Source organism: Semicossyphus pulcher, unplaced genomic scaffold (assembly GCF_022749685.1).
Source record: "Semicossyphus pulcher isolate SPU_LCO1_2020_fin unplaced genomic scaffold, fSemPul1.0.p SCAF_5, whole genome shotgun sequence".
Taxonomy (NCBI): Eukaryota; Metazoa; Chordata; class Actinopteri; order Labriformes; family Labridae; genus Semicossyphus; species Semicossyphus pulcher.
In genome coordinates this window covers 27,021,963-27,042,355 of record NW_027211726.1, presented here as the reverse complement: position 1 = coordinate 27,042,355, position 20,393 = coordinate 27,021,963, and the positions used below count along the sequence as shown (strand labels likewise).

Sequence of the window (20,393 nt, the reverse complement as noted above, 5' to 3'; positions counted from 1 at the left end):
TAGCATCACCACCACCAGTTAGATGAAAAGCTTACCTACCAGGTAACTTGAGACTTGCAAAGGAACCGTTTGACAAGGTCAGAAATGAACACAGACTTTTGATAAAGTCAGCATTGACCAGGAGCTGAAGTACTGACCCGAAGCAAAATAACATTTAACATAAAGCAAAGACTGAGAGCAGTTGATGCAAACTTCAAATTACACAGAGCAATGATTATGTAAACATTAGCAACAAGTGGGATAGTCAAGTAAACGTGAGCAATAAAGATGCAACAACGAATAAAAACAGCCACAAGACTGATGATGTATTTTAAACATGACCATCTGACAGAATAACCACGTGACAGAATGACTACGTACTATTTCTGGTGCATAGAAACCTGCAACAACGAAAGTTTGAAGATTGTTGGCAGAGTTTTCAATGTAATAAAGACCAGAGCAACATCAATGCAGAGGTCGCATGAATGAATAATTGATTCACGAGGAGCACGCAGAAGTTAAAACTGTAGCGTGGTATCAGGATAGGCCTGATCCAGGCCTGACCTGGTCATTTGACCCCACCAGGAAGAGAGCTAGACCACTAGCTCTGCTCTGGGGACCAATAAATTAAAGATGGTATCCACAGGGGAAACTTTACAACTCTTTGTCTGCAGGACCAACATCCCACAGACACCAGATGAAGGACAGCATCTGATAAATCATGGGATTACAGTCAGTTAATGTTTGTCTTACAATATTAGCTGTGGGGAAATAAGGAACCACATGCTTTGATCCAGGGACGGTGGATCAACAGAAACAACTCACACCCCAGAGCCCTGGGGAGAAGAAAGAGTTTTGGAGCATCCATTTGTTACTCCCCCCCCCCCAACACCCCTCTCTCTGCCGGACCTGCAGACAGGCAGGGGAAGGGGGGGTGAGACTGAGACAAAGGGATGTTGATTCAGTCAGGACATCTATTAATGAATTTAGCAAAGTTGTGTGTCTGTGAATACATATATGCCCTACAAGTATATATGTATATATATATCTATATAGATCCAGGTGTCACATTCACACGGAAATGCATAAAGACTGTGGAAGGTTGCTATGTGTTGATCTGGACATTCATCATTAACTTGTACTTTTATCCTCAGGAATCTGCCATGTAACCTCATTCTGTGTATTTTCATCCTGTGGTGTTTGGAGTCTATGTGCAGGTGAGAATCCTGAGGTATTACATGTGGGGAGGTTATATGGATTAGGATAACTACTTTGGGGTAAAAATAAGTAGTTTAATAAGTAGAGAAAGTCTCGGATATGAGGAGTGGTCAAACTCGCGCCGGTGCCCGGACGCCCCCCGGGGAGGGGAGACCCTTTAAATGAGAGGTGACAACTTCTCTCGCTCTCTTGCTTCTTCCCTTCTTGTGCTACACCCTGCGTCCCGGCCGCTGACGAGCGCCTCCGCCTCCCCCTTCCTCCGTAACTTCTTCCATTTCCCCTTTTTAAGTTTTGCCCGCGAGTAGGCCCAGAACCTGCGTGCACTCTGCCGTGCTGAAGACCTTGTCCGTATTGCTCCAGCATTAGATCTGACTGCTCAAAATACAGACTCTAGTTCTCCCGGTGCTCAAGCCCGGTGCTCGGACAGAATCTCAGTCCCGAAACCAGAAGACACATTCAGCCTCCATCCGGCTCAGGCCGCAACGCAGGACTGACCGGCACGTCATCATCTAGAGAGACCGAATCGGCCGTGCGGCGCCGCTCCGAGGGAACCGGGGTACAAGCCCGGCATCAGAAGCTTCGAACCACTTCGACCTCACGCTCTCCACACGCCTCATCTGCAACGCGATTGACCCTCCTCACCCTCCAAGTAGGTCTAACTTTGGTTTTACTGTATATTGGGGTTGATGCTTTAGTCACAGATTTGTTAGGAAGGTTAGTATAAGGTTTTGGGCGATATAGCTCCTAATATCTCAGCTGCTACACTTCACTCCTTTGAACAGGTTTCAATCCATCTTTCATCATATTCATCTTGTTATTAATCATTTCACGTTCATCACCATATTTAGTTATCTCATGTATGTTTAGTAGTATTAGTCAATAAATTCTTCATTTATAAAGTACTGATTCAAGTGTCTTTGTGTGTGTGAAGTACTAAGCCTCTGTACACCGCGAAACGAACTCAATTCTAAACTGTAGCAATCTTCAGATTATGAGACTGAATTAAAGTCATTAATAAGTAATTATATGTTTTCCCTGTTTTGTCAAAATTGGGTGGTGCCCCGTTAAATACCTATGATAGGTTAAGTCTTTTAATTAACGTTAAAGTTAACTTCTTGTCACTATAGAGTGCAGGCATTCTATGACGAGTCTAGTTAATTATTAAATAATTAATCGACCGATTTACGCTACAAATCTTACCAAGTTGATGAATATGACGCCACTGTGGAATACAATGAATGCGCGTCATCAACGGTAAACAAAAAATGCACGAGTTAGCCAGATGAATGATGAATGATTGAGCCATGTTTGACTTGACTTTACATGAAATGCTGGAATTAATTTGTAGTGATGAAGATTTATTTATTTATTCATTTATTGATTTATTTTTATTCCCCGAAAAAAACTAGGGATGGATACATCCTTGAGAACTCATGTTTTGAGCCAGCGATCGGCAGTGCATGAGTGAGGTCACGATAGACCTTTGAGCCAGCATTGGCCGTGCATGAGTGAGGTCACTGTAGACCTTTGAGCCAGCGATTGGCCGTGCATGAGTGAGGTCACTATAGACCTTTGAGCCAGCGATTGGCCGTACAAGAGTGAGGTCACGATACACTTTTGAGCCAGCGATTGGCCGTGTATGATGAGATCTGAGCTGCTGAATGAGGTACGATGACCTTCACTCATTTGAAGAAGTCATGATGACTGTATGCAATAAATGCTATTGATCTTTGTAAGAGTGGACGCCACACAAAAAATGAACTTTTGAAACTAGTGTTTTTTTGATTTAACAAAGAGATGAAAATCATCACGACTGAACTAAGGGAAAAGAAAGCCTGTCTCACGCGTGTGTTTGAGCGGTAACAAATGAAAAAAACAAAACGTTGCGTCTCTGTGCTGCTCTGACCCCTTTGCAAAAGTCTGTTATAATTATGATAAAAAAAATCAAAAGACAAATCTGTGTCAAAGTCATGATTTTAAGATTTTCCACCACCACTGCAGAGAGCACTCAAATAAGACGCTGTAAGTTATTGGATTTTTTTTTTTTAAACTAACACAATTCAGTTTAATCAACATAAATTATAATGTATGTGAAGTCAGCATCATGTTAGGGATAAAACTAATGCACATTAAAACAGCCACTGAATGATATTTCATTAGTTTAATATTTAAAATATGATTGAAGTGAGGTTCAGCCATGAGCCTGTTCTGCCTGAGCCGCACCTTTGAATGATGTTCTGGTATTTTATTTTTAACTGCTTCCATGTACCTTTTCCTCCCGCTGGATTGCTCCTAAATTAATATAAATTTTAGCTTCCGGTCATGAGTAAGTATTAAATAAATACCAAATAACCAGTTCAAACTTGCAAATTTACTCAAGCAGCAGTTTCTTCCCACGCCGCTTCTCTCTCTTTCGCAGCTGCAGCCGTGTTACTTTATTTTTCTTAAAACATGCTCGTATTCACTGAACATCTGCGTGAGGATTTTTAGCTCCACTGGTGTGACGTAGGAGGACCTCTTTTTGTGTACCGTTGCCATGGTGAATCATGGTATCGGGGCTCCATTAATGCTGGCTTTTTATAATCAGCGGGCACGCACTTAACTCCGGCTGAACCTACTCAGAGTTGATTGAACTAACTCTGATCAGCTGTTCTGGAACCGAAAACTCAGAGTTTCCTATCTCAGAGTGGATCAACTCAGAGTTCAGGGTTAGACTCAGAGTTTGTTGAACCTGCTTTGTGAAACGGACCCCTGGACAGATTAAAACAACAAAACCCAACAATATAACACATACTGGGGGAAAAAGACCTGTGTGGAAAGAAAAATGAAGTTTAGGAGGAAACTAAAGAAAAATCACCACAAGGTTGCTGTCTGCATGTGTGCCTGCTTTCCCCCCACTCTGCTCTCACTGCACCTCTATATCTCCTCCCCCTTCCTGAGCGGTCATTGCACTCAGGTGCGCAGCAGTCAGAAGGAAGAGGGAGAACCAGAGACACAGGGAGACAGAGAGAGAAAGGAGCAACAAAAAGGAAACTGGCTACACGTAACAGTGGAATTAAATGTGCCAGAAGACAACAAATTTGGGCTTTCACTGCAAAATCTTTCTCTGAGTGCATAGCCAGCTGCGGTGCACTGGTGCCTAACGTGTGTATGGCTTTTGGTTTTGGTTAACCAACATATACACAAAAATATAAATGCAACACTTTTGTTTTGCTCCCATTTTTCATGAGCTGAACTCAAAGATCTAAGACTTTTTCTATGTACACAAAAGGCCTATTTCTCTCAAATATTGTTCACAAATTTGTCTAAATCTGTGTTAGTGAGCACTTCTCCTTTGCCAAGATAATCCATCCACCTCACAGGTGTGGCATCTTGAGATGCTGATTAGACAGCATGATTATTGCATGATTAGGCTGGCCACAATAAAAAGGCCACTCAAATGTGCAGTTTTATCACACAGCACAATGCTACCGATGTCGCAAGTTTTGAGGGAGAGTGCGATTGGCATGCTGACTGCACCTGCATAACTGGATAAACCCGTAGCCCATGGCCACAGACCAAACTCCTAACACTGGCCATTCATGAAGTGTTTGTTTTATCACATTTGAAATTACCAGTGACACTTTCCTCACAGAGGAGTCATTCACACAGCATTGCTATGGCAAGCTGCCAACCCAAACACAGAGGCAGTTTCTACCATATGATTCTAGTTGGTAGACAGTTGATGTTCGACAGGATCAGTCATCAAAGTCCTGCCTCACACGTCTGTTTTTTGTTCTCCTCTCAGGTAAGCAAAAAAAATCTATATAAATATATATTTCTTACTAATGTTTGTATTTTTTATTTCTAATCTGGCATATATTTACACAATGTAGTGTTTTAATGTTGTGAGAGCTCAAATTTAAAATGGAAAAACTATTTCCAGGACTTTCCGTTTCCTCAAACTCACCAGTTACTTTGTAACCTGATATTATTCGTATAATATTAATAACATCATACTATTTGGAGGTATTTTGCTTGGATGAGTCAAGCTAAAAATATTTTGTCTTTAAAGCTTGAAAACACCTCTGAATATCCTCCCTGTTGTCTCACACTGTACTTTACACAACATTAAACTTGAAGATTGTTACAGTGGCCCCCCCAGGATTCTTTCATAGGGGTGGCCGGAGACAGTGGCATCATTAGAGCTTTAGCCCCGAATGTTGTTGGTCCTGAGTTGATTTTAAAGTACTGTAGTGGAACAGAAGTTCAGCTGTAGTTTCAATTGTTATTGGGGTCGCAATAGAGCTCTGCACAAGCATGACGGCATTGTCGGCCCAATCCCAATCTCCACCCTAAAGCCTGAGCACCGAACACTCACAGACTAAATTCAAGTCACTTGTGTGCCCAGCCGTAGTGCTTGAGTGTGTGAGTTCATTGGGGCTCAAAATGGTATAAAATAGGGAAATGGGACACACTACCATGACTGTTGTAGAGTCCCTCTGCCCCAGGGCTTCATGCATGAGCTCAAAGAACGGCCAGTTTGCTGCCGTTACCTCCTCAGTTTCGGTACCTGCTCCAGTTTTGGGCAATATGAGCTCCTATGTAGAAAGAGATATAAAACACAAGTTATAATGTGTATACAGTGTAAAAGAGGTGGTGGTTTCTGACTACCACACTTGTGACCTCAATGATGAAGATTAACTTTAGGTGCTTATTAAAAAGATTTGTAATCTCCACAGGTTGTCCTGTAAGAACAAGTAATGTGCATGTAATGATGATTCCCGTCAGACACACACTCTCTTTGAGATGCCACTCATTTATTGAACAGATTTTTTGACATGTGTGTGTGTGTGTGTGTGTGTGTGTGTGTGTGTGTGGGGTTCTGCAACACAGAATAAATAAAAACAGTAAGTAACAACGTATTACAGACTAAAATGCTTATAGCATACAGTGCAATAACATAGCTGTTAAACGATATTTCTCTCACATAACTACACATATTATATACACATATATCACCCAATTAACCAAGACATAATAATAATAACTACGGTCATATCAAGGCATCTCTGAACCATGATACGTGCAGTAATGAATAGGGCAACAGCAAGGCATTATTTAACTCAAGGCTACTGATATAAATAAGCTAGCAAACTGGTACCACATCATACATTAGCAAACTACATAACAGAAATAAACATTGCCCAAATAGTGCAAAGACAACACTCTAATAATGATACAGCAAGGCACTTAAAGACACATCTTTACTTGGTACACAGGCAGTAACACCTGTTTATAACCGCGACTGAGCGCTGCCATTATTTACTCCCTTTTATTGACATGACAATGTTTATCAATTTTTGCAAAATACCACAAATCAGGAAAGCCATGAATAATAATAAACCGGGAACGCTCCTCAAAGTCTGTGAATGTGGAGATTGGGATTGGGTAGTCATGTCAAAGGTTGTTTAGAGGATCATCAGGCTTCATGATCAAACAAGTTTTCATATCGTACTCTAGACTCGATTGCCCCCTTAAAAAAGAAGATTATTAAACGACAGAGGCTAGCTCCATGGTATGACTCAGAAACTCGTAACTTGAAGCAAATGTCGCATAAATTTGAAAGAATGTGGCGATCCACCAAAACAGAAGAGTCTCGTTTACTACTGCAAAATAGTATTAATAAATACAGGAAGGCCCTACGGCATGCTCGAGGTGTCTCATAGAAGAACATAAAAACAATCCCAGGTACCTTTTCAGCACTGTAGCCAGGCTGAGCCTGGGGGGCCTGGTAATTGAAGGTTCTACCTCCAACACTACTCTTAGAGACTTTAGGTACCACAAGCAGGCCTGCATCCTGGGAGCGCAATGTTCTAGAGGGGTAATATGGCACTATGAGCTCTTTAAGATATGATGGTGCCTGACCATTAAGAGCTTTGTAAGTAAGAAGAAGGATTTTAAATTCTATTCTAGATTTTACAGGAAGCCATTGCAAAGAGGCTAATACAGGAGAGATGTGATCTCTCTTCCTAGTTTTTGTCAGCACACGTGCTGCAGCATTTTGTACCAGCTGCAGAGTTTTTAGTGACTTATTAGGGCAGCCTGATAGTAACGAGTTACAATAATCCAACCTGGAAGTAACGAATGCATGGACTAGTTTTTCTGCATCGTTTTGAGACAAGATGTGTCTGATTTTTGCTATGTTGCGAAGATGAAAGAAGGCTGTCCTTGATATTTGTTTTATGTGGGAGATGAAGGACATATCCTGATCAAATAGAACTCCCAGATTCCTAACAGTAGTGCTGGATGCCAGGCTGATGCCATCTAGGGCAGTTATATCATTAGAGAAAGAGTCTCTAAGGTGTTTTGGGCCGAGCGCAATAACTTCAGTTTTGTCTGAATTAAGCAGCAGAAAGTTTCTAGTCATCCAGATCTTTATGTCCTTAAGGCATGCTTCTAGTTTAGATAGCTGATTGGTTTCGTCTGGCTTCATAGATAAGTATAATTGAGTATCATCTGCATAACAATGAAAATTAATGGAGTGTTTCCTCATGATATTACCCAGAGGAAGCATATATAAGGTAAAAATAATCGGTCTGAGCACAGAACCTTGTGGAACTCCATGACTAACTTTGGTTTGCATAGAGGACACATCATGAACATTAACAAACTGAGATTGATCTGATAGATAAGATTCAAACCAACTTAGTGCAGATCCTGTAATGCCAATTAGATGTTCTAATCTCTGTAACAGGATGTGATGGTCTATCGTGTCGAAAGCGGCACTAAGATCTAACAGGACGAGTACAGAGAGAAGTCCTCTGTCTGAAGCAGTAAGTAGATCATTTGAAACTCGCACAAGTGCTGTCTCAGTGCTATGGTGGACTCTAAATCCTGACTGAAAGTCCTCAAATAAACTGTTGTTATGAAGAAAGTCACATAATTGATTAGCGACTGCTTTCTCAAGGATCTTTGAGATAAAAGGAAGGTTAGATATAGATCTATAGTTAGCTAAGGTGCCTGAATCTAAGGTAGGCTTTTTAAGAAGTGGCTTAATTACAGCTAGTTTAAAAGACTGGGGTACATAGCCCGTCGATAAAGACATATTGATCATATCTAGTAAAGAAGTGCTAATTGAGGGAAAGACTTCCTTAAGCAGCTTGGTTGGAATCGGGTCTAAAAGACAGGTTGATGCTTTAGACGAAGATATCAGAGAATTTAGCTCAGGAATGTCAATTGGAGAAAAACAGTCAAGGTAAACATCAGGTTTTTGAGCGGTTTCCAAAGATACATCTGCACCAGTTAACGGCAGGAGGTTACAAATTTTGTCTCTAATCTTTAGGATTTTGTCATTAAAGAAGCTCATGAAATCATCACTGCTGAGGCCTATAGGAATACTTGGCTCAGTGGAGCTGTGACTCTCTGTCAGCCTGGCTACAGTGCTGAAAAGGTACCTGGGATTGTTTTTATGTTCTTCTATGAGGGAGGAGTAGTAGACACCTCGAGCATGCCGTAGGGCCTTCCTGTATTTATTAAGACTATTTTGCCAGAGTAAACGAGACTCTTCTGTTTTGGTGGATCGCCACATTCTTTCAAATTTACGCGACATTTGCTTCAAGTTACGAGTTTCTGAGTCATACCATGGAGCTAGCCTCTGTCGTTTAATAATCTTCTTTTTTAAGGGGGCAATCGAGTCTAGAGTACTTCTCAGCAAACCTGCAGTACTATCAACAAACTGATCAAGCTGAGAGGGACTAACATTAGCATAAGAGCTTTCTGTAGTAAACAGATGTGGTAAAGAATTAAAAGCAGCTGGAATCGTTTCCTTAAATTTAGCTACAGTCCTATCAGACAAACATCTTGTGAGTACATTTTTGTTAACTGGAGAGTAGTCGGTTAATAGGACATCGAATGTTACTAAATAATAAAAGAGGATTTTGTAGGAAGACAATTAAGTTTTCGGTTTCAAGGCCATAAGCTAGAACAAGGTCGAGGGTGTGGTTAAAGCGGTGAGTAGGCTGGTTTACACTTTGAGTGAAACCAATAGAGTCCAAAAGGGACATAAATGCCATGCTAAGGCTATCATTATCAACATCTACATGAATATTGAAGTCCCCTACAATAATTATTTGATCTGAACTCAGGACTAAATCTGATAAAAACTCTGAGAATTCAGTTAGAAAATCAGAGTATGCGCCAGGAGGGCGGTATACTATCACAAATAAAACAGGCTGTAAAGTTTTACAGGCTGGGTGTGAAAAACTCAGAACAAGGCTTTCAAAAGAGCAGAAACTAAGTTTTGGTCCAGGGTTGATTAGAAGACTAGAACTGAAGATAGCTGCCACTCCACCACCTCGACCAGTGTCTCGAGGAATATGAGTATTAAGATGACAGGGAGGAGTGGATTCATTTAAGCTGACATATTCTTCCTGACACAGCCAAGTTTCAGTTAAAGAGAGTAAATCAATATGATAATCTGATATCAGATCGTTCACTAATAGAGCTTTAGATGACAGGGATCTGATATTTAACAGACCACATTTAATTCTCATATTTTTTGGCATAACTTTGGTTGTTGTTTTAATTTTTATTAAATTTTTTTTGATTTACTCCTTTTTTATTTGAGTTTGAATTAACTGTAATAACAGGCCTGGATTGGGGGGCAGACACAGTCTCTATAACATTAACATTGTGGCTGGGAAACTGCTTACAGGGAAGCTCAGAGGAGTGTGTAGGACTACAGCTCTGCCTCCTGGTCTCAACTCTGGTTTGTCAGGTTTTACGACTAACAAACTTAGCCATATTACGAGACAAAAGAGCTGCACCATCCAAAGTGGGATGAATGCCGTCTCTTCCGATAAGACCAGGCTTTCCCCAGAATGTCTGCCAGTTATCTATGAAGCCCACATCGTTTGCTGGGCACCACCTCGACAGCCAGCGGTTGAATGATGACATGCGGCTATACATGTCATCACTCGTCAGATTGGGCAGGGGTCCAGAGAAAACTACGGAGTCCGACATCGTCTTTGCAAATGCACACACCGACTCAACATTAATTTTAGTGACTTCCGATTGACGTAACCGGGAGTCATTAACGCCGACATGAATTACAATCTTATCAAATTTACGATTATCCTTTGTCAGCAGTTTTAAATTTGACTCGATGTCGCCCGCTCTGGCCCCAGGAATACATTTCACTATGGCCGCTGGCTTCGCTAACTTCACGTTTCTGACTATGGAGCTGCCAATAACCAGAGTTGTTTTCTCAGCGGGTGTGTCGCTGAGTGGGGAAAACTTGTTCGAAACGTGAAGTGGTTGGTGGTGAACCGTGTGCTTCGTCTTGCGGCTATGCTTCCCTCTGAGAGTAACCCAGCCACTGCATCCCGGCTGCTCGGGAGTTGCCGGGGGAGAAGCTACGCTAGGTCGGCCCATACCGGCTACTGGCCCTGGGGGCTTGCTGCTGACTACAGCAGCTAGCGATGCTTGGTTTTCCAAGGTGCGGAGCCGCGTCTCTAATTCCGTGATCCTCGCCTCCATAGCTCCAAAAATACTACATTTCATACAAGTACCCCTATCCGTAAAGGAGGTCGAGGTAGAGCTAAACATCTGACACACCGAACAGGGCAGATCAGGAGAGCAGGAGGGAGAAGGAGAAGACATTTCAATTGATTAAGCTAGCTGCTAAGCTAACGGCTAAGCGAGTATAAAGTTAAGGGTTTAGCAGATATGACGCTAATGCAACAACGAGAGTGCTTGATGAAAACTAGTGTCTGTTTAAGTACACAGAAGCTGAATAACCACAGTGATGATAATTACAGCAGATTAATCGATTTAGCTCGAGCTCTAGCAGCAGCTACAAACAGCACAGAACAACACAGTAGCAGCGAGAAAACAGGAAATTACCCAATACGCTCACCTGACGCAATACGCTCACACACGTCACCGGGCGTTAAGGGGGCAATAGAATCTAGAGTACTTCTCAGTAAACCTGCAGTACTATCAACAAACTGATCAAGCTGAGAAGGACTAGCATTAGCATAAGAGCTTTCTGGAGTAAAGAGATATGGTATAGAATTAAAAGCAGCTGGAATTGCTTCCTTAAATTTAGCAACATCTTATGAGTACATTTTTCTTAACTGGGGGTAGTCAGTTAATAGGACATCAAATGTTACTAAATAGTGATCCGATGAAAGAGGATTTTATGGAAAGACACATTTTCAGTTTCAAGGCCTTAAGCTAGAACAAGGTCGAGGGTGTGGTTAAAGCGGTGAGGCTGGTTTACCCTTTGAGTGAAACCAATAGAGTCCAATAGAGACACAAAAAAACATGCTAAGGCTATCATTATCAACATCCACATGAATATTAAAGTCACCTACAGTAATAAATCTGATAAAAAATGTGAATTAATTTAGAAAATCGGAGTATGGGCCAGGAGGGCGGTATACTATAACAAATAAAATATGCTGTAAAGTTTTCCAAGCTGGATGTGAAAAACTCAGAACAAGGCTTTCAAAAGAGCTCAAAATAAGTTTTGGTCTAGGGTTGATTAGAACACTAGAATTGAAAATAGCTGCCACTCCAACACCTCAACAAGTGTCTGGAGGAGTATGAGTATTAAGATGACTGGGAGGAGTGGATTCATTTAAGCTAACATATTCTTCCTGACACAGCCAAGTTTCAGTAAAAGAGAGTAAATCAATATGATTCTCTGATATCAGATCGTTTACTAATAGAGCTTTAGATCACTGAGATCTGATATTCAACAGACCACATTTCGTTTTCATATTTTTTGGCACAACTTGTTTTAATTTTAATTCGATTTTAATGATTTAGTTGTTTAATAATTCAATTTTAAATTAACTGTAATTAAATGCCTGGGTTCGGGGGCAGACAGTCTCTATCACATTAACATTGTGGCTGGGAAACAGCTCAAAGGGAAGCGCAGAGGAGCATGTAGGACTGCAGCTCTGCCTCCTGGTCTCAACTCTGGCTTGTCAGGTTTCCCCAGAATGTCTGCCAGTTATCTATGAAGCCCACATCGTTTGCTGGGCACCACCTCGACAGCCAGCGGTTGAATGATGACATGCGGCTATACATGTCATCACTGGTCGGAGTAGGCAGGGGTCCAGAGAAAACTACGGAGTCCCACATAATATAGATCACCAGCTTAATGTTTTTGTTGCAGTGTTACTGTAGTACTCTAGGTTGGTTGTTTTTTTGTATGTTTTTGTTTTGCTGTAGGCTTATTCATGACAGGGTTTCTGTGATAATAAACTGACTAATGTGTTTTATTACATATTGTATCCACAGATTGTCTCTGTTCTTCACTGAAGAGCTTCAAGCTGCCAAGATGCTCTCCATATTGAAACAAAGCAAACTCAGATGTCTTTTTTACCTTCTGTGTATCACTGCTGTAATTGGTGTGCTGTTAACATACTCATGGGAGTTCACTTTGCATTCCCTCGGATCTCAGCAGTCAAGCCTTTGTGCATGTCACAAATGCTTAAACGATGATGATCCAGGTTTTAGGAAGGTTGTAAATGCATCTCATAAGCCCTTTTTGTCAAGAAGCGACAAAACCTCAAAGGGCGCTTTCAACTGGTGGAAGGTAAATGTCAACTTATCCTTAAAGACATAGCACCAGTATTCTCTTTTTTGTTCACTGTGAATTGTGAGTTATTTATTTATTTTTTACAAACATATTGTATTTATGACCTACGTGAGGCTGATGACTACCTTTTTATTTCAAGGAAAATTAAGCAGTAACCGCAAAAAGGAGCCTTGTGAGTGACTTTATCTCACAAACACCTTCATGGAAATGTTACAAATAAAGTTTATTTAAAAAATAAAAACAAGACCAGCCCTGGAAACGCATCAAAATAAAAGCATTGTGTACAGAGAGCGAAGTTAGAATGCCAGATCGGGCTTTTACTTTGAAAAATCATACCGGAAGTGTTGACATGCTTTACTTTCCATGCCTGTGACATTTTCTACAGGAAGAGATGTTCATATTTCTGTCACAGATCATTACCACATTTCATTTTCACAGTGTATTTTGGCTGAGAATCACGAGTGGTTTGCGTTAAAAAATAGGCGAGCCTCTTATTCTCTAGATTTTCAGTGAGTGAGCAACAAGTGAAAGGCGTGACTCGCGCCGGCAGTCTGAAGGTGATAACGCATGCAGTGTGAACTGGCTGTTAGGGCCAAAGACCAAGCAGCCATATGTGACGAGTTGGGACTGAGAAGGTGTTGGCAACTGATGAAACACAACCTCTGAATAAATAACCTTCTTTAAGGTTACAAGAAATGTATACTGTTTGTGTTTACGTCATTAAATGTGGCGTTCACCACTTATTTCTGCTTGACCTTACTTACCCTTAGTTAAAATAGCTTTGTGACACTAACCCTGGAGACATGTGAAATTGTGAATTAAAGCTGTAACTTGTTTTTGTTGTGGAAATGAGGCAGTACTACAGGTAGATGGTGGGTGGGATCAAATGAAAATACAGTTTATATAATTTGTCTTTATGTTATGTTTGTCAGAAACTACAGTGGGAAAGACGCGACTTCAGTTTCTTCCAGATGACAGTGGACAAGCTGTTTCATGTGTTCCCACCCGTTCCAGATGTTGTAGAATCCAGCCCTGACCGCTGCAGGACTTGTGCAGTGGTGGGGAATTCTGGTAATTTGAAGGGATCATATTACGGACCTCTAATAGACTTTCATGATGTTGTAATAAGGTAAATCATCAGACAATAAAGTTCATACACTCAATACAAAATTACTGCCACCTTTAAAGTTCTTCAAGTCTTTCTGATAGTTTCACAACATTGAAGTTTCATCGAGTAAAAATGTATCTGCCAAATTCAATCACCAGTTTTCTTTTGGCTGCATGATATTTAATCTGTATTCCCCTGTTTCATTTAGAATGAACAGAGGCAGTACCAAAGGCTATGAGAAAGATGTTGGGACCAAAACAACTCATCATGTAATGTATCCAGAGAGTGCTATTTATCTGGACAACGCCACTCATCTTGTGCTGTTTCCATTCAAGATAAGGGATTTGGAATGGCTCCTCAATGATTTCAAACCAGCGTACGTATCAAACAAAAGTTGTTGTTGCCATTTTGCTGTAATCTTCTTCTTTGACTATATTACAGCTTGCTGTACAGCAAACATAATTGACCACTGTAACTTCTCCCATTGGTTTCTTAAATGCCTATATAAAGCCTCAGCCTTACGGCCGCTGGGTAGAGAGAGGAGAGAAGGGCGAGTAAACGCCAAGCTATCCAAGTCACAGTCTACATCCTTGGCTCATTCATTAGCTGAAGAATAAGCTTGTCATCATAATGGCCCCCTGCTGTCCCTTTGCAGGGAGAACAGCTACAGTCATGACTCCAATGCAATGGCTGACAATGATGTATAATGTGTGAAATAATTTACTGAAAAAAAATCTCCAGAAGTCACCAACAACATAAACAGGCCGTGGGACTTTGAGCGCCTTTTCACATTGATTGTGCATCGTAATTTGATCCATTAACTGATGTTATGTTTAAGGGATGGGGAGGTGAGCCATTTTATTTTCAACTAGGTAATTTTCATATATCAGTATCTCCATGTGTCTATATCCACAATCAAACACAACATCATACAATCCAAGAAGCTCGTTTATATTCTTAATGGTTATTTTGTACAATTATTATGACTCACTGTTGCCATTGCGAACGGGACAGATATAAGAAATTCCAAAATCTAATGATGGTAACATAAAGGAAACCATTCAGTATTTGAAGGGAACCTTAGTTACAAATAGTATAGCTAGACAGTAATTTGAGAACACACTGATTCAACTTGTGACACAACCAGAGACCACCAAACAATGTACAGGCTTTCCTCTCTCATAAGGTCAGCCTTTTTTCTGATAGACTGTGAGAGGAGGCATTTGAGGTGTATAGAAATGTAAGAAAGCTAAAAGATGTCATGATAGATATTATACGTGAATAACCGGATAGTTGCATTTATAAATTTAGAATAACGTGTAGATTTCCTTTTACATGCAACATTTATTTTTTCTAAGCAATACTTTGTAAAGACAGGAAATATTGAACCAGGTCATTTCCTGCTGAATTTAACAACCAATGTTACCTCCAACAGAAACGTGAATTCAAAGAGTAGAGCGAACAAGGATTTGGTGAGTATTAAGAATGAGTTTGCATCAAACTTGCATATATATTTTTATCAAGTAAAAAAATGTATAGTAATGTGCATTAACTGCAGAAAAACAGCTATTTTTAAGTGTCGGTTTAAGGCCAAGTCTGATTTATAACAGGTGATGATCCTAAATCCAGCTTTCATGAAATATGTTCATGAAACATGGCTGCAAAAGAAGGGCAGGTACCCGTCTACCGGCTTTATGACTTTGATTCTCAGCCTGCAAATTTGTGATGAGGTAGGTTCACATCACACTATCATTATTTATGCTATTCCACTTACAGTTTGTGGCAATAAGAAATCGTAATGCTTCAGAAAATACATGAAAAAGAAGATAGAGAGACAAATAGGAATTTAGAGTTCAAAAATATCTTTAAAAGCTTTTTAAAAAAAATATAAGCATTGCATTTGTGTTGCGTATTTTGAGTCGATGTGTAAAACAATGCTTTATAATTTGGGAGATCTGCTTTTACGTTTTCTTGACGATTGCTGGATAAAAACATCAATAGGATGTTTAATACGTAGCTGGAAACAGAAGCTGGGTAGTTTAAATTAGCATGAGGACTGGAAAAAGATAACAGTTCTGCTGGCTCTGTCCAAAAGTTAAAAAAAATCACCTAGCAGCCATAACACTTCAGTTAACTGATCAACACAATATATCTTGGTAATGTAGAATGTAAAACAGAAGTTAGAAAAGGACAGTTTGTTATGTAGCTATTTCCTCATCTCCAGTCTTACTAATCTTGGCTAACCAGCCTCTGGCTCCAGGAGGAAGTGTGAAAATGGCTGAAGATGGTCATGTTTCAAGTAAAAGAAAAAGAGTTCTATGAGAGACTCTAAAGCCTCTTTCACACATGTACTCCTGACATTCTCCTGACAATTTCAGGACCGTCTGACCCTGACATTACCCAGAGTTGCCCATTCACACATGTCCCTCACAGCGGGAGATTTTTCCTGTCGGATGCCGAGGGGGGAAAGTATTTTTGGTGATTTACTCTGTCATGTGTCTTTTTATATCTGTCAAAAAGATCGTCATCCTCTTTCGATTAACTTGCTGGACACTCGCCCCTCACGTTCTGTCTCTCCCATACCTGCAGCAGCATCTCCCACATGCTCATCAGAAAACACACACGCACACGCAAAAATACAAAACAGTCATATTTTTTGGGCGACTTTGTAAAAGGTGCAGCTCATGATGAATGTAAACAGAGCAGACAGATAGGGAGAGAGATACAGAGAGCTGCTGTGTGCAGGTACAGCAGCTGAAGGTGTGTGGGGAGAAATAACTGAAGAGAAGATTAAAATAGTTTTGTGAACAAACATTAACATATGGTGGAGAAGAATGAAGCACAGTTATAATGGAATATTTAAATAGGGTGACATATTGTTCACTGCAGTACTAAGGATTAAGCTTCGACCTGGTTGACTGAGAACCTTTACAGACATATGAAACAGTTACTTTTCTCTGACAAATGTTTGTGAATACTGCTTTTTTTCATGGGCATACTAGTTTTTCTTTAAATCCACTTTATAAAAATACAACAACAAAATCAATTATTATTCACAGCATATTTTTTGTTGTTCCAAGGTCAATGTGTTTGGGTTCGGAGCAAACAGAGATGGAGCCTGGAACCATTACTTTGAAATACTCCGAAACAAAGAGTTCAGAACTGGAAATCATGCTGGAATGTATGAATCTGAAGTTATTGAACAACTAGCACACTTTGGGAAAATCCTTTTTTTTAGAGGATGGTGAATTTTGTTTCTCTCTTTCTGTCTGGGGTCTTTCTCTTTGTGTAAAGCTCATTAAGACAAGAAGCATCAATACTGAATTTTGGAAGAGCACTGAAAATGTGGTATTTATGTAGCATAATGAGTGTGTTCATGTTTAGGGAGTTCTTTATATTTGGTTGTATAGATCCAAGTCTTATTGAACTTATTGTTTTCCTGCACACCACATATTTCTCTGTTTTACATATGGATAGGGCTCTAGCACACCATTGATCGTGTTCATAGTTTTAATAAGGGGCAAATCCATGCCATGTTTACATTCTGGCTCCTTTTCTACTCCCTTTCCCTCAAATGTCCAAAGTTGAGGGAAGCCAGGCAGCATATGACAACTGTACCTGTAGCATATAGTTAACAAAGAAACACGAAAAGACTAGTGATACACAGGTGTGGCTGATACTAATGGCAGCTATTGGAACATGTCCTTATTGTGAAGACAAATGAGGCCAAACGTTTCACAATGCACTCTGCCAGGACACTGAAAGCTCTTTTGGAGTCACTTTGCTTGCATATTGAAGATGTTAAAATGATGCTTTGAGTTATTTGGACCTTAAAATGTTTTTTTGGTTTCTTCAGACATCTTAGGACACTTACATTAAGTTCCACACACTAGCCGGATAGTGAACCTCAAAGATAATATTTTCATTAATTTATACACTTTTTAGAACATTCTGATGCCTATTTTATGATGTCTGTACAAAAGCAAAGTATGATAAGATATAAGGATAGAAACACAAGATGAATATGTTTTTAAGCGTGTTTTGTTGCTTAATCCCTCTAACAAAAACGCCTTTGACTAATTTGTGACTGGTTTGTTAACACAGGGATGGGCTTTATACACCTGTCATACTAACATGTGACTTAAAACAACAGAAAAATTTGCAGTTTTTTTCATGACACGTGAAGGAGCACTGAATCTTAAGGTGCAGAAATACTCCAGCACGCTGTCTCAGTTACATTTAAATGTTAATTGTTGCTAGAACATTTTCAAGCCAATTTATGTTAAGTAGGTAACAAGGTTGTTGCAGATAAAAAGTGTTTAACTAGTAGGTTAGGACTCTTGTTTGTTTCTGTTTGCTTGAATGATGTATGTGTATTTTCCTGTATTTTTGGGAGCTTATGAGATGAACCATAAGGCTCTCTGTGAAGTCATCCAGTAAATCTATTGGAAAGTGACCAGGAAACTCAGGATCATGTGGACCATTGCCATTCATTTGTGACAAATAAAATCATTTCCAAATAATATTTAGCGTCACTTAGTGATTTCTTTGGTGAATAGGCATGTAAAAAGCAGGATGATGTACAGCCAGCAGGTCGGTATGTAAAGGATGATAAACAGCAGGTAGGTCTTTATGTAAGGGATAATGTACAATGAGTGTACAGTCATTAATGCAGAATTAAACCCTGACAGGGTTTATATAGGACAAGAAACCCTACTTTGTCTTTAGCAAATTGACAGCGTTTAATGAGCTCATCTCCCATTCCATATACATTGGTTATACATTTATTAACTTGATTTTAAACATGAATAGGTATTAGAATACGTATCAGGAAGGGAAACTGATTTATTTAAACACTTCCTCCACCTTGTTACACTTACACCGGGAAAGCTCTGAAAGTACTTAGTTTGAATATATACATCGATCAGCCATAATGTAATGGCGATTTGGACTTGTCAATAAACAAAAAACTAAACTCAAAATCAAACCAGCTACTGTGGCACGGGGAGAGTGGATCGTACGCAGGATCAAAAAACAAAATTCAAGGTCCAGGCAAAAAATATGTTTTCTTTATGTTTATTTAACAACTTTTATTAACATTCTGGCGTGTTCTGGCGTTTCCTGGTAAAAAACCATTAACCTTCCCGGTGCCTGCCCATCCTATCCTACTTGCCCATATATATATACACGTCACCCAATGCATACTACCAATTCAAAATAATAGCCTAAATAAATGCTCAAATATATCAATAAAACAAATGGTCTCAAGCTTATAATAACTTCCTAAATGAAATAACAAGAAATAAATAAATGACTAAATGTAAAATAATAAAATTATACAAACAATGTTAATAGCCCCAACACATAACATTATGATATAATAGATCTACTTTTGTGTAGGTCTCCCTTTCGCCACCAAAACAGCCCTGACCCATCGAGGCATGGACTCCACTAGACCTCTGAAGGTGTGCTGAGGTATCTGGCACCAAGACGTTAGCAGCAGATCCGTTAAGTCCTGTAAGTTGCGACTTATTTGTCCAGCACATCCCATAGATGCTCGATTGGATTGCTATATTATTTCCACGAATGGGTGTACTTGGTCTGCAACAATGTTTAGGTTGGTGGTACATGTCAAAGTAACATCTACATGAATGGCACCTTTCAGTGGTGCACATTGGTAAGCATAGGCACCTTGCTTTTCCAGCAGGATGTCTGATTAGATAGATAGACAGATAGATCATGGTTGATGATATGCCTCTGTCTTCAATCTTGTTTTACTAAAGTGAGAAGATAACACACAAGACAGGAGGTCAATTGTGGTGTTACAAAAATAATAACGAAATATACTGTTAAAAAAGATTACCATTTCTCTCTGTCCCTGTCTCTCCTCCTTTGTCCCTGTTTTCTGCTGCTCTTCTTCTTTGTCCCTGTTTTATCTTTCTCTCTCTTGAATGTTTTTATTTTCATTTTATTTTATTACATTGCTAGAAACTTCTTTCACCTGAAGCTACTGTTACAGGGAGAGTGAGTACAAGTCGGAGAGCTATACTCAAATTTGGATAGATATCGATTATATTCTCCTTCTATATATGATCAAGCATCTCAGATGGTGATGAGGTATGTGTTGGGAATGAACTAACTGCACCCTTTATCTCCAGCTTCAGGTCCCCTGCATCAACATTCATCCAGCCTCCCTCCATGCACTGTGCTTCTCACTATGCCAATGTAGTAGAGAAATCCATACAACTCATAGAAGGTCTCTATGTGTGAAAATCTGTCCCTTAGTGTGGCAAGAACTATAGCTACAAGATGCAAGAAAAAGCCTCTTTCAAAGAGCTCTTCTGCGGTTTGCTGAGTTTGCTCTCTTCCCTCATGCTCAACCTGTCTTTTTGCTTTTCGCACCTCTGGCCAGCTCATCTCCCCCTCAATCCTCTCTGCTATCTCCCTGGCATCTGTTTAAGCAGAGTTAATTCCATGGTCTCGAAATTCCTGAAG

General features: G+C 39.9%; 1 protein-coding gene across 1 annotated transcript; it reads left to right on the top strand.

The window, feature by feature from the left end:
- Window positions 1-1,358: 1,358 nt before the first annotated feature.
- LOC138609446 (CMP-N-acetylneuraminate-beta-galactosamide-alpha-2,3-sialyltransferase 1-like) lies at window positions 1,359-17,146 on the top strand. Its single transcript, XM_069682085.1, has 9 exons — window positions 1,359-1,498; window positions 1,609-1,846; window positions 12,108-12,190; window positions 12,490-12,787; window positions 13,723-13,919; window positions 14,107-14,274; window positions 15,334-15,370; window positions 15,509-15,628; window positions 16,979-17,146. Exons 1-9 carry the CDS (start codon window positions 1,359-1,361, stop codon window positions 17,144-17,146), a joined length of 1,449 nt encoding a protein of 482 aa, XP_069538186.1.
- Window positions 17,147-20,393: the final 3,247 nt, after the last annotated feature.

What these genes read in the sequence shown, in the direction of transcription:
- LOC138609446 (XM_069682085.1), top strand. Translation starts at nt 1,359, where the DNA reads ATGAGAGGTGACAACTTCTCTCGCTCTCTTGCTTCTTCCCTTCTTGTG. An exon ending in GCGCTTTCAACTGGTGGAAG is followed by an intron (nt 12,788 to 13,722) that starts GTAAATGTCAAC and finishes TATGTTTGTCAG; the next exon opens with AAACTACAGTGGGAAAGACG. An exon ending in GCCTGCAAATTTGTGATGAG is followed by an intron (nt 15,629 to 16,978) that starts GTAGGTTCACAT and finishes TGTTGTTCCAAG; the next exon opens with GTCAATGTGTTTGGGTTCGG.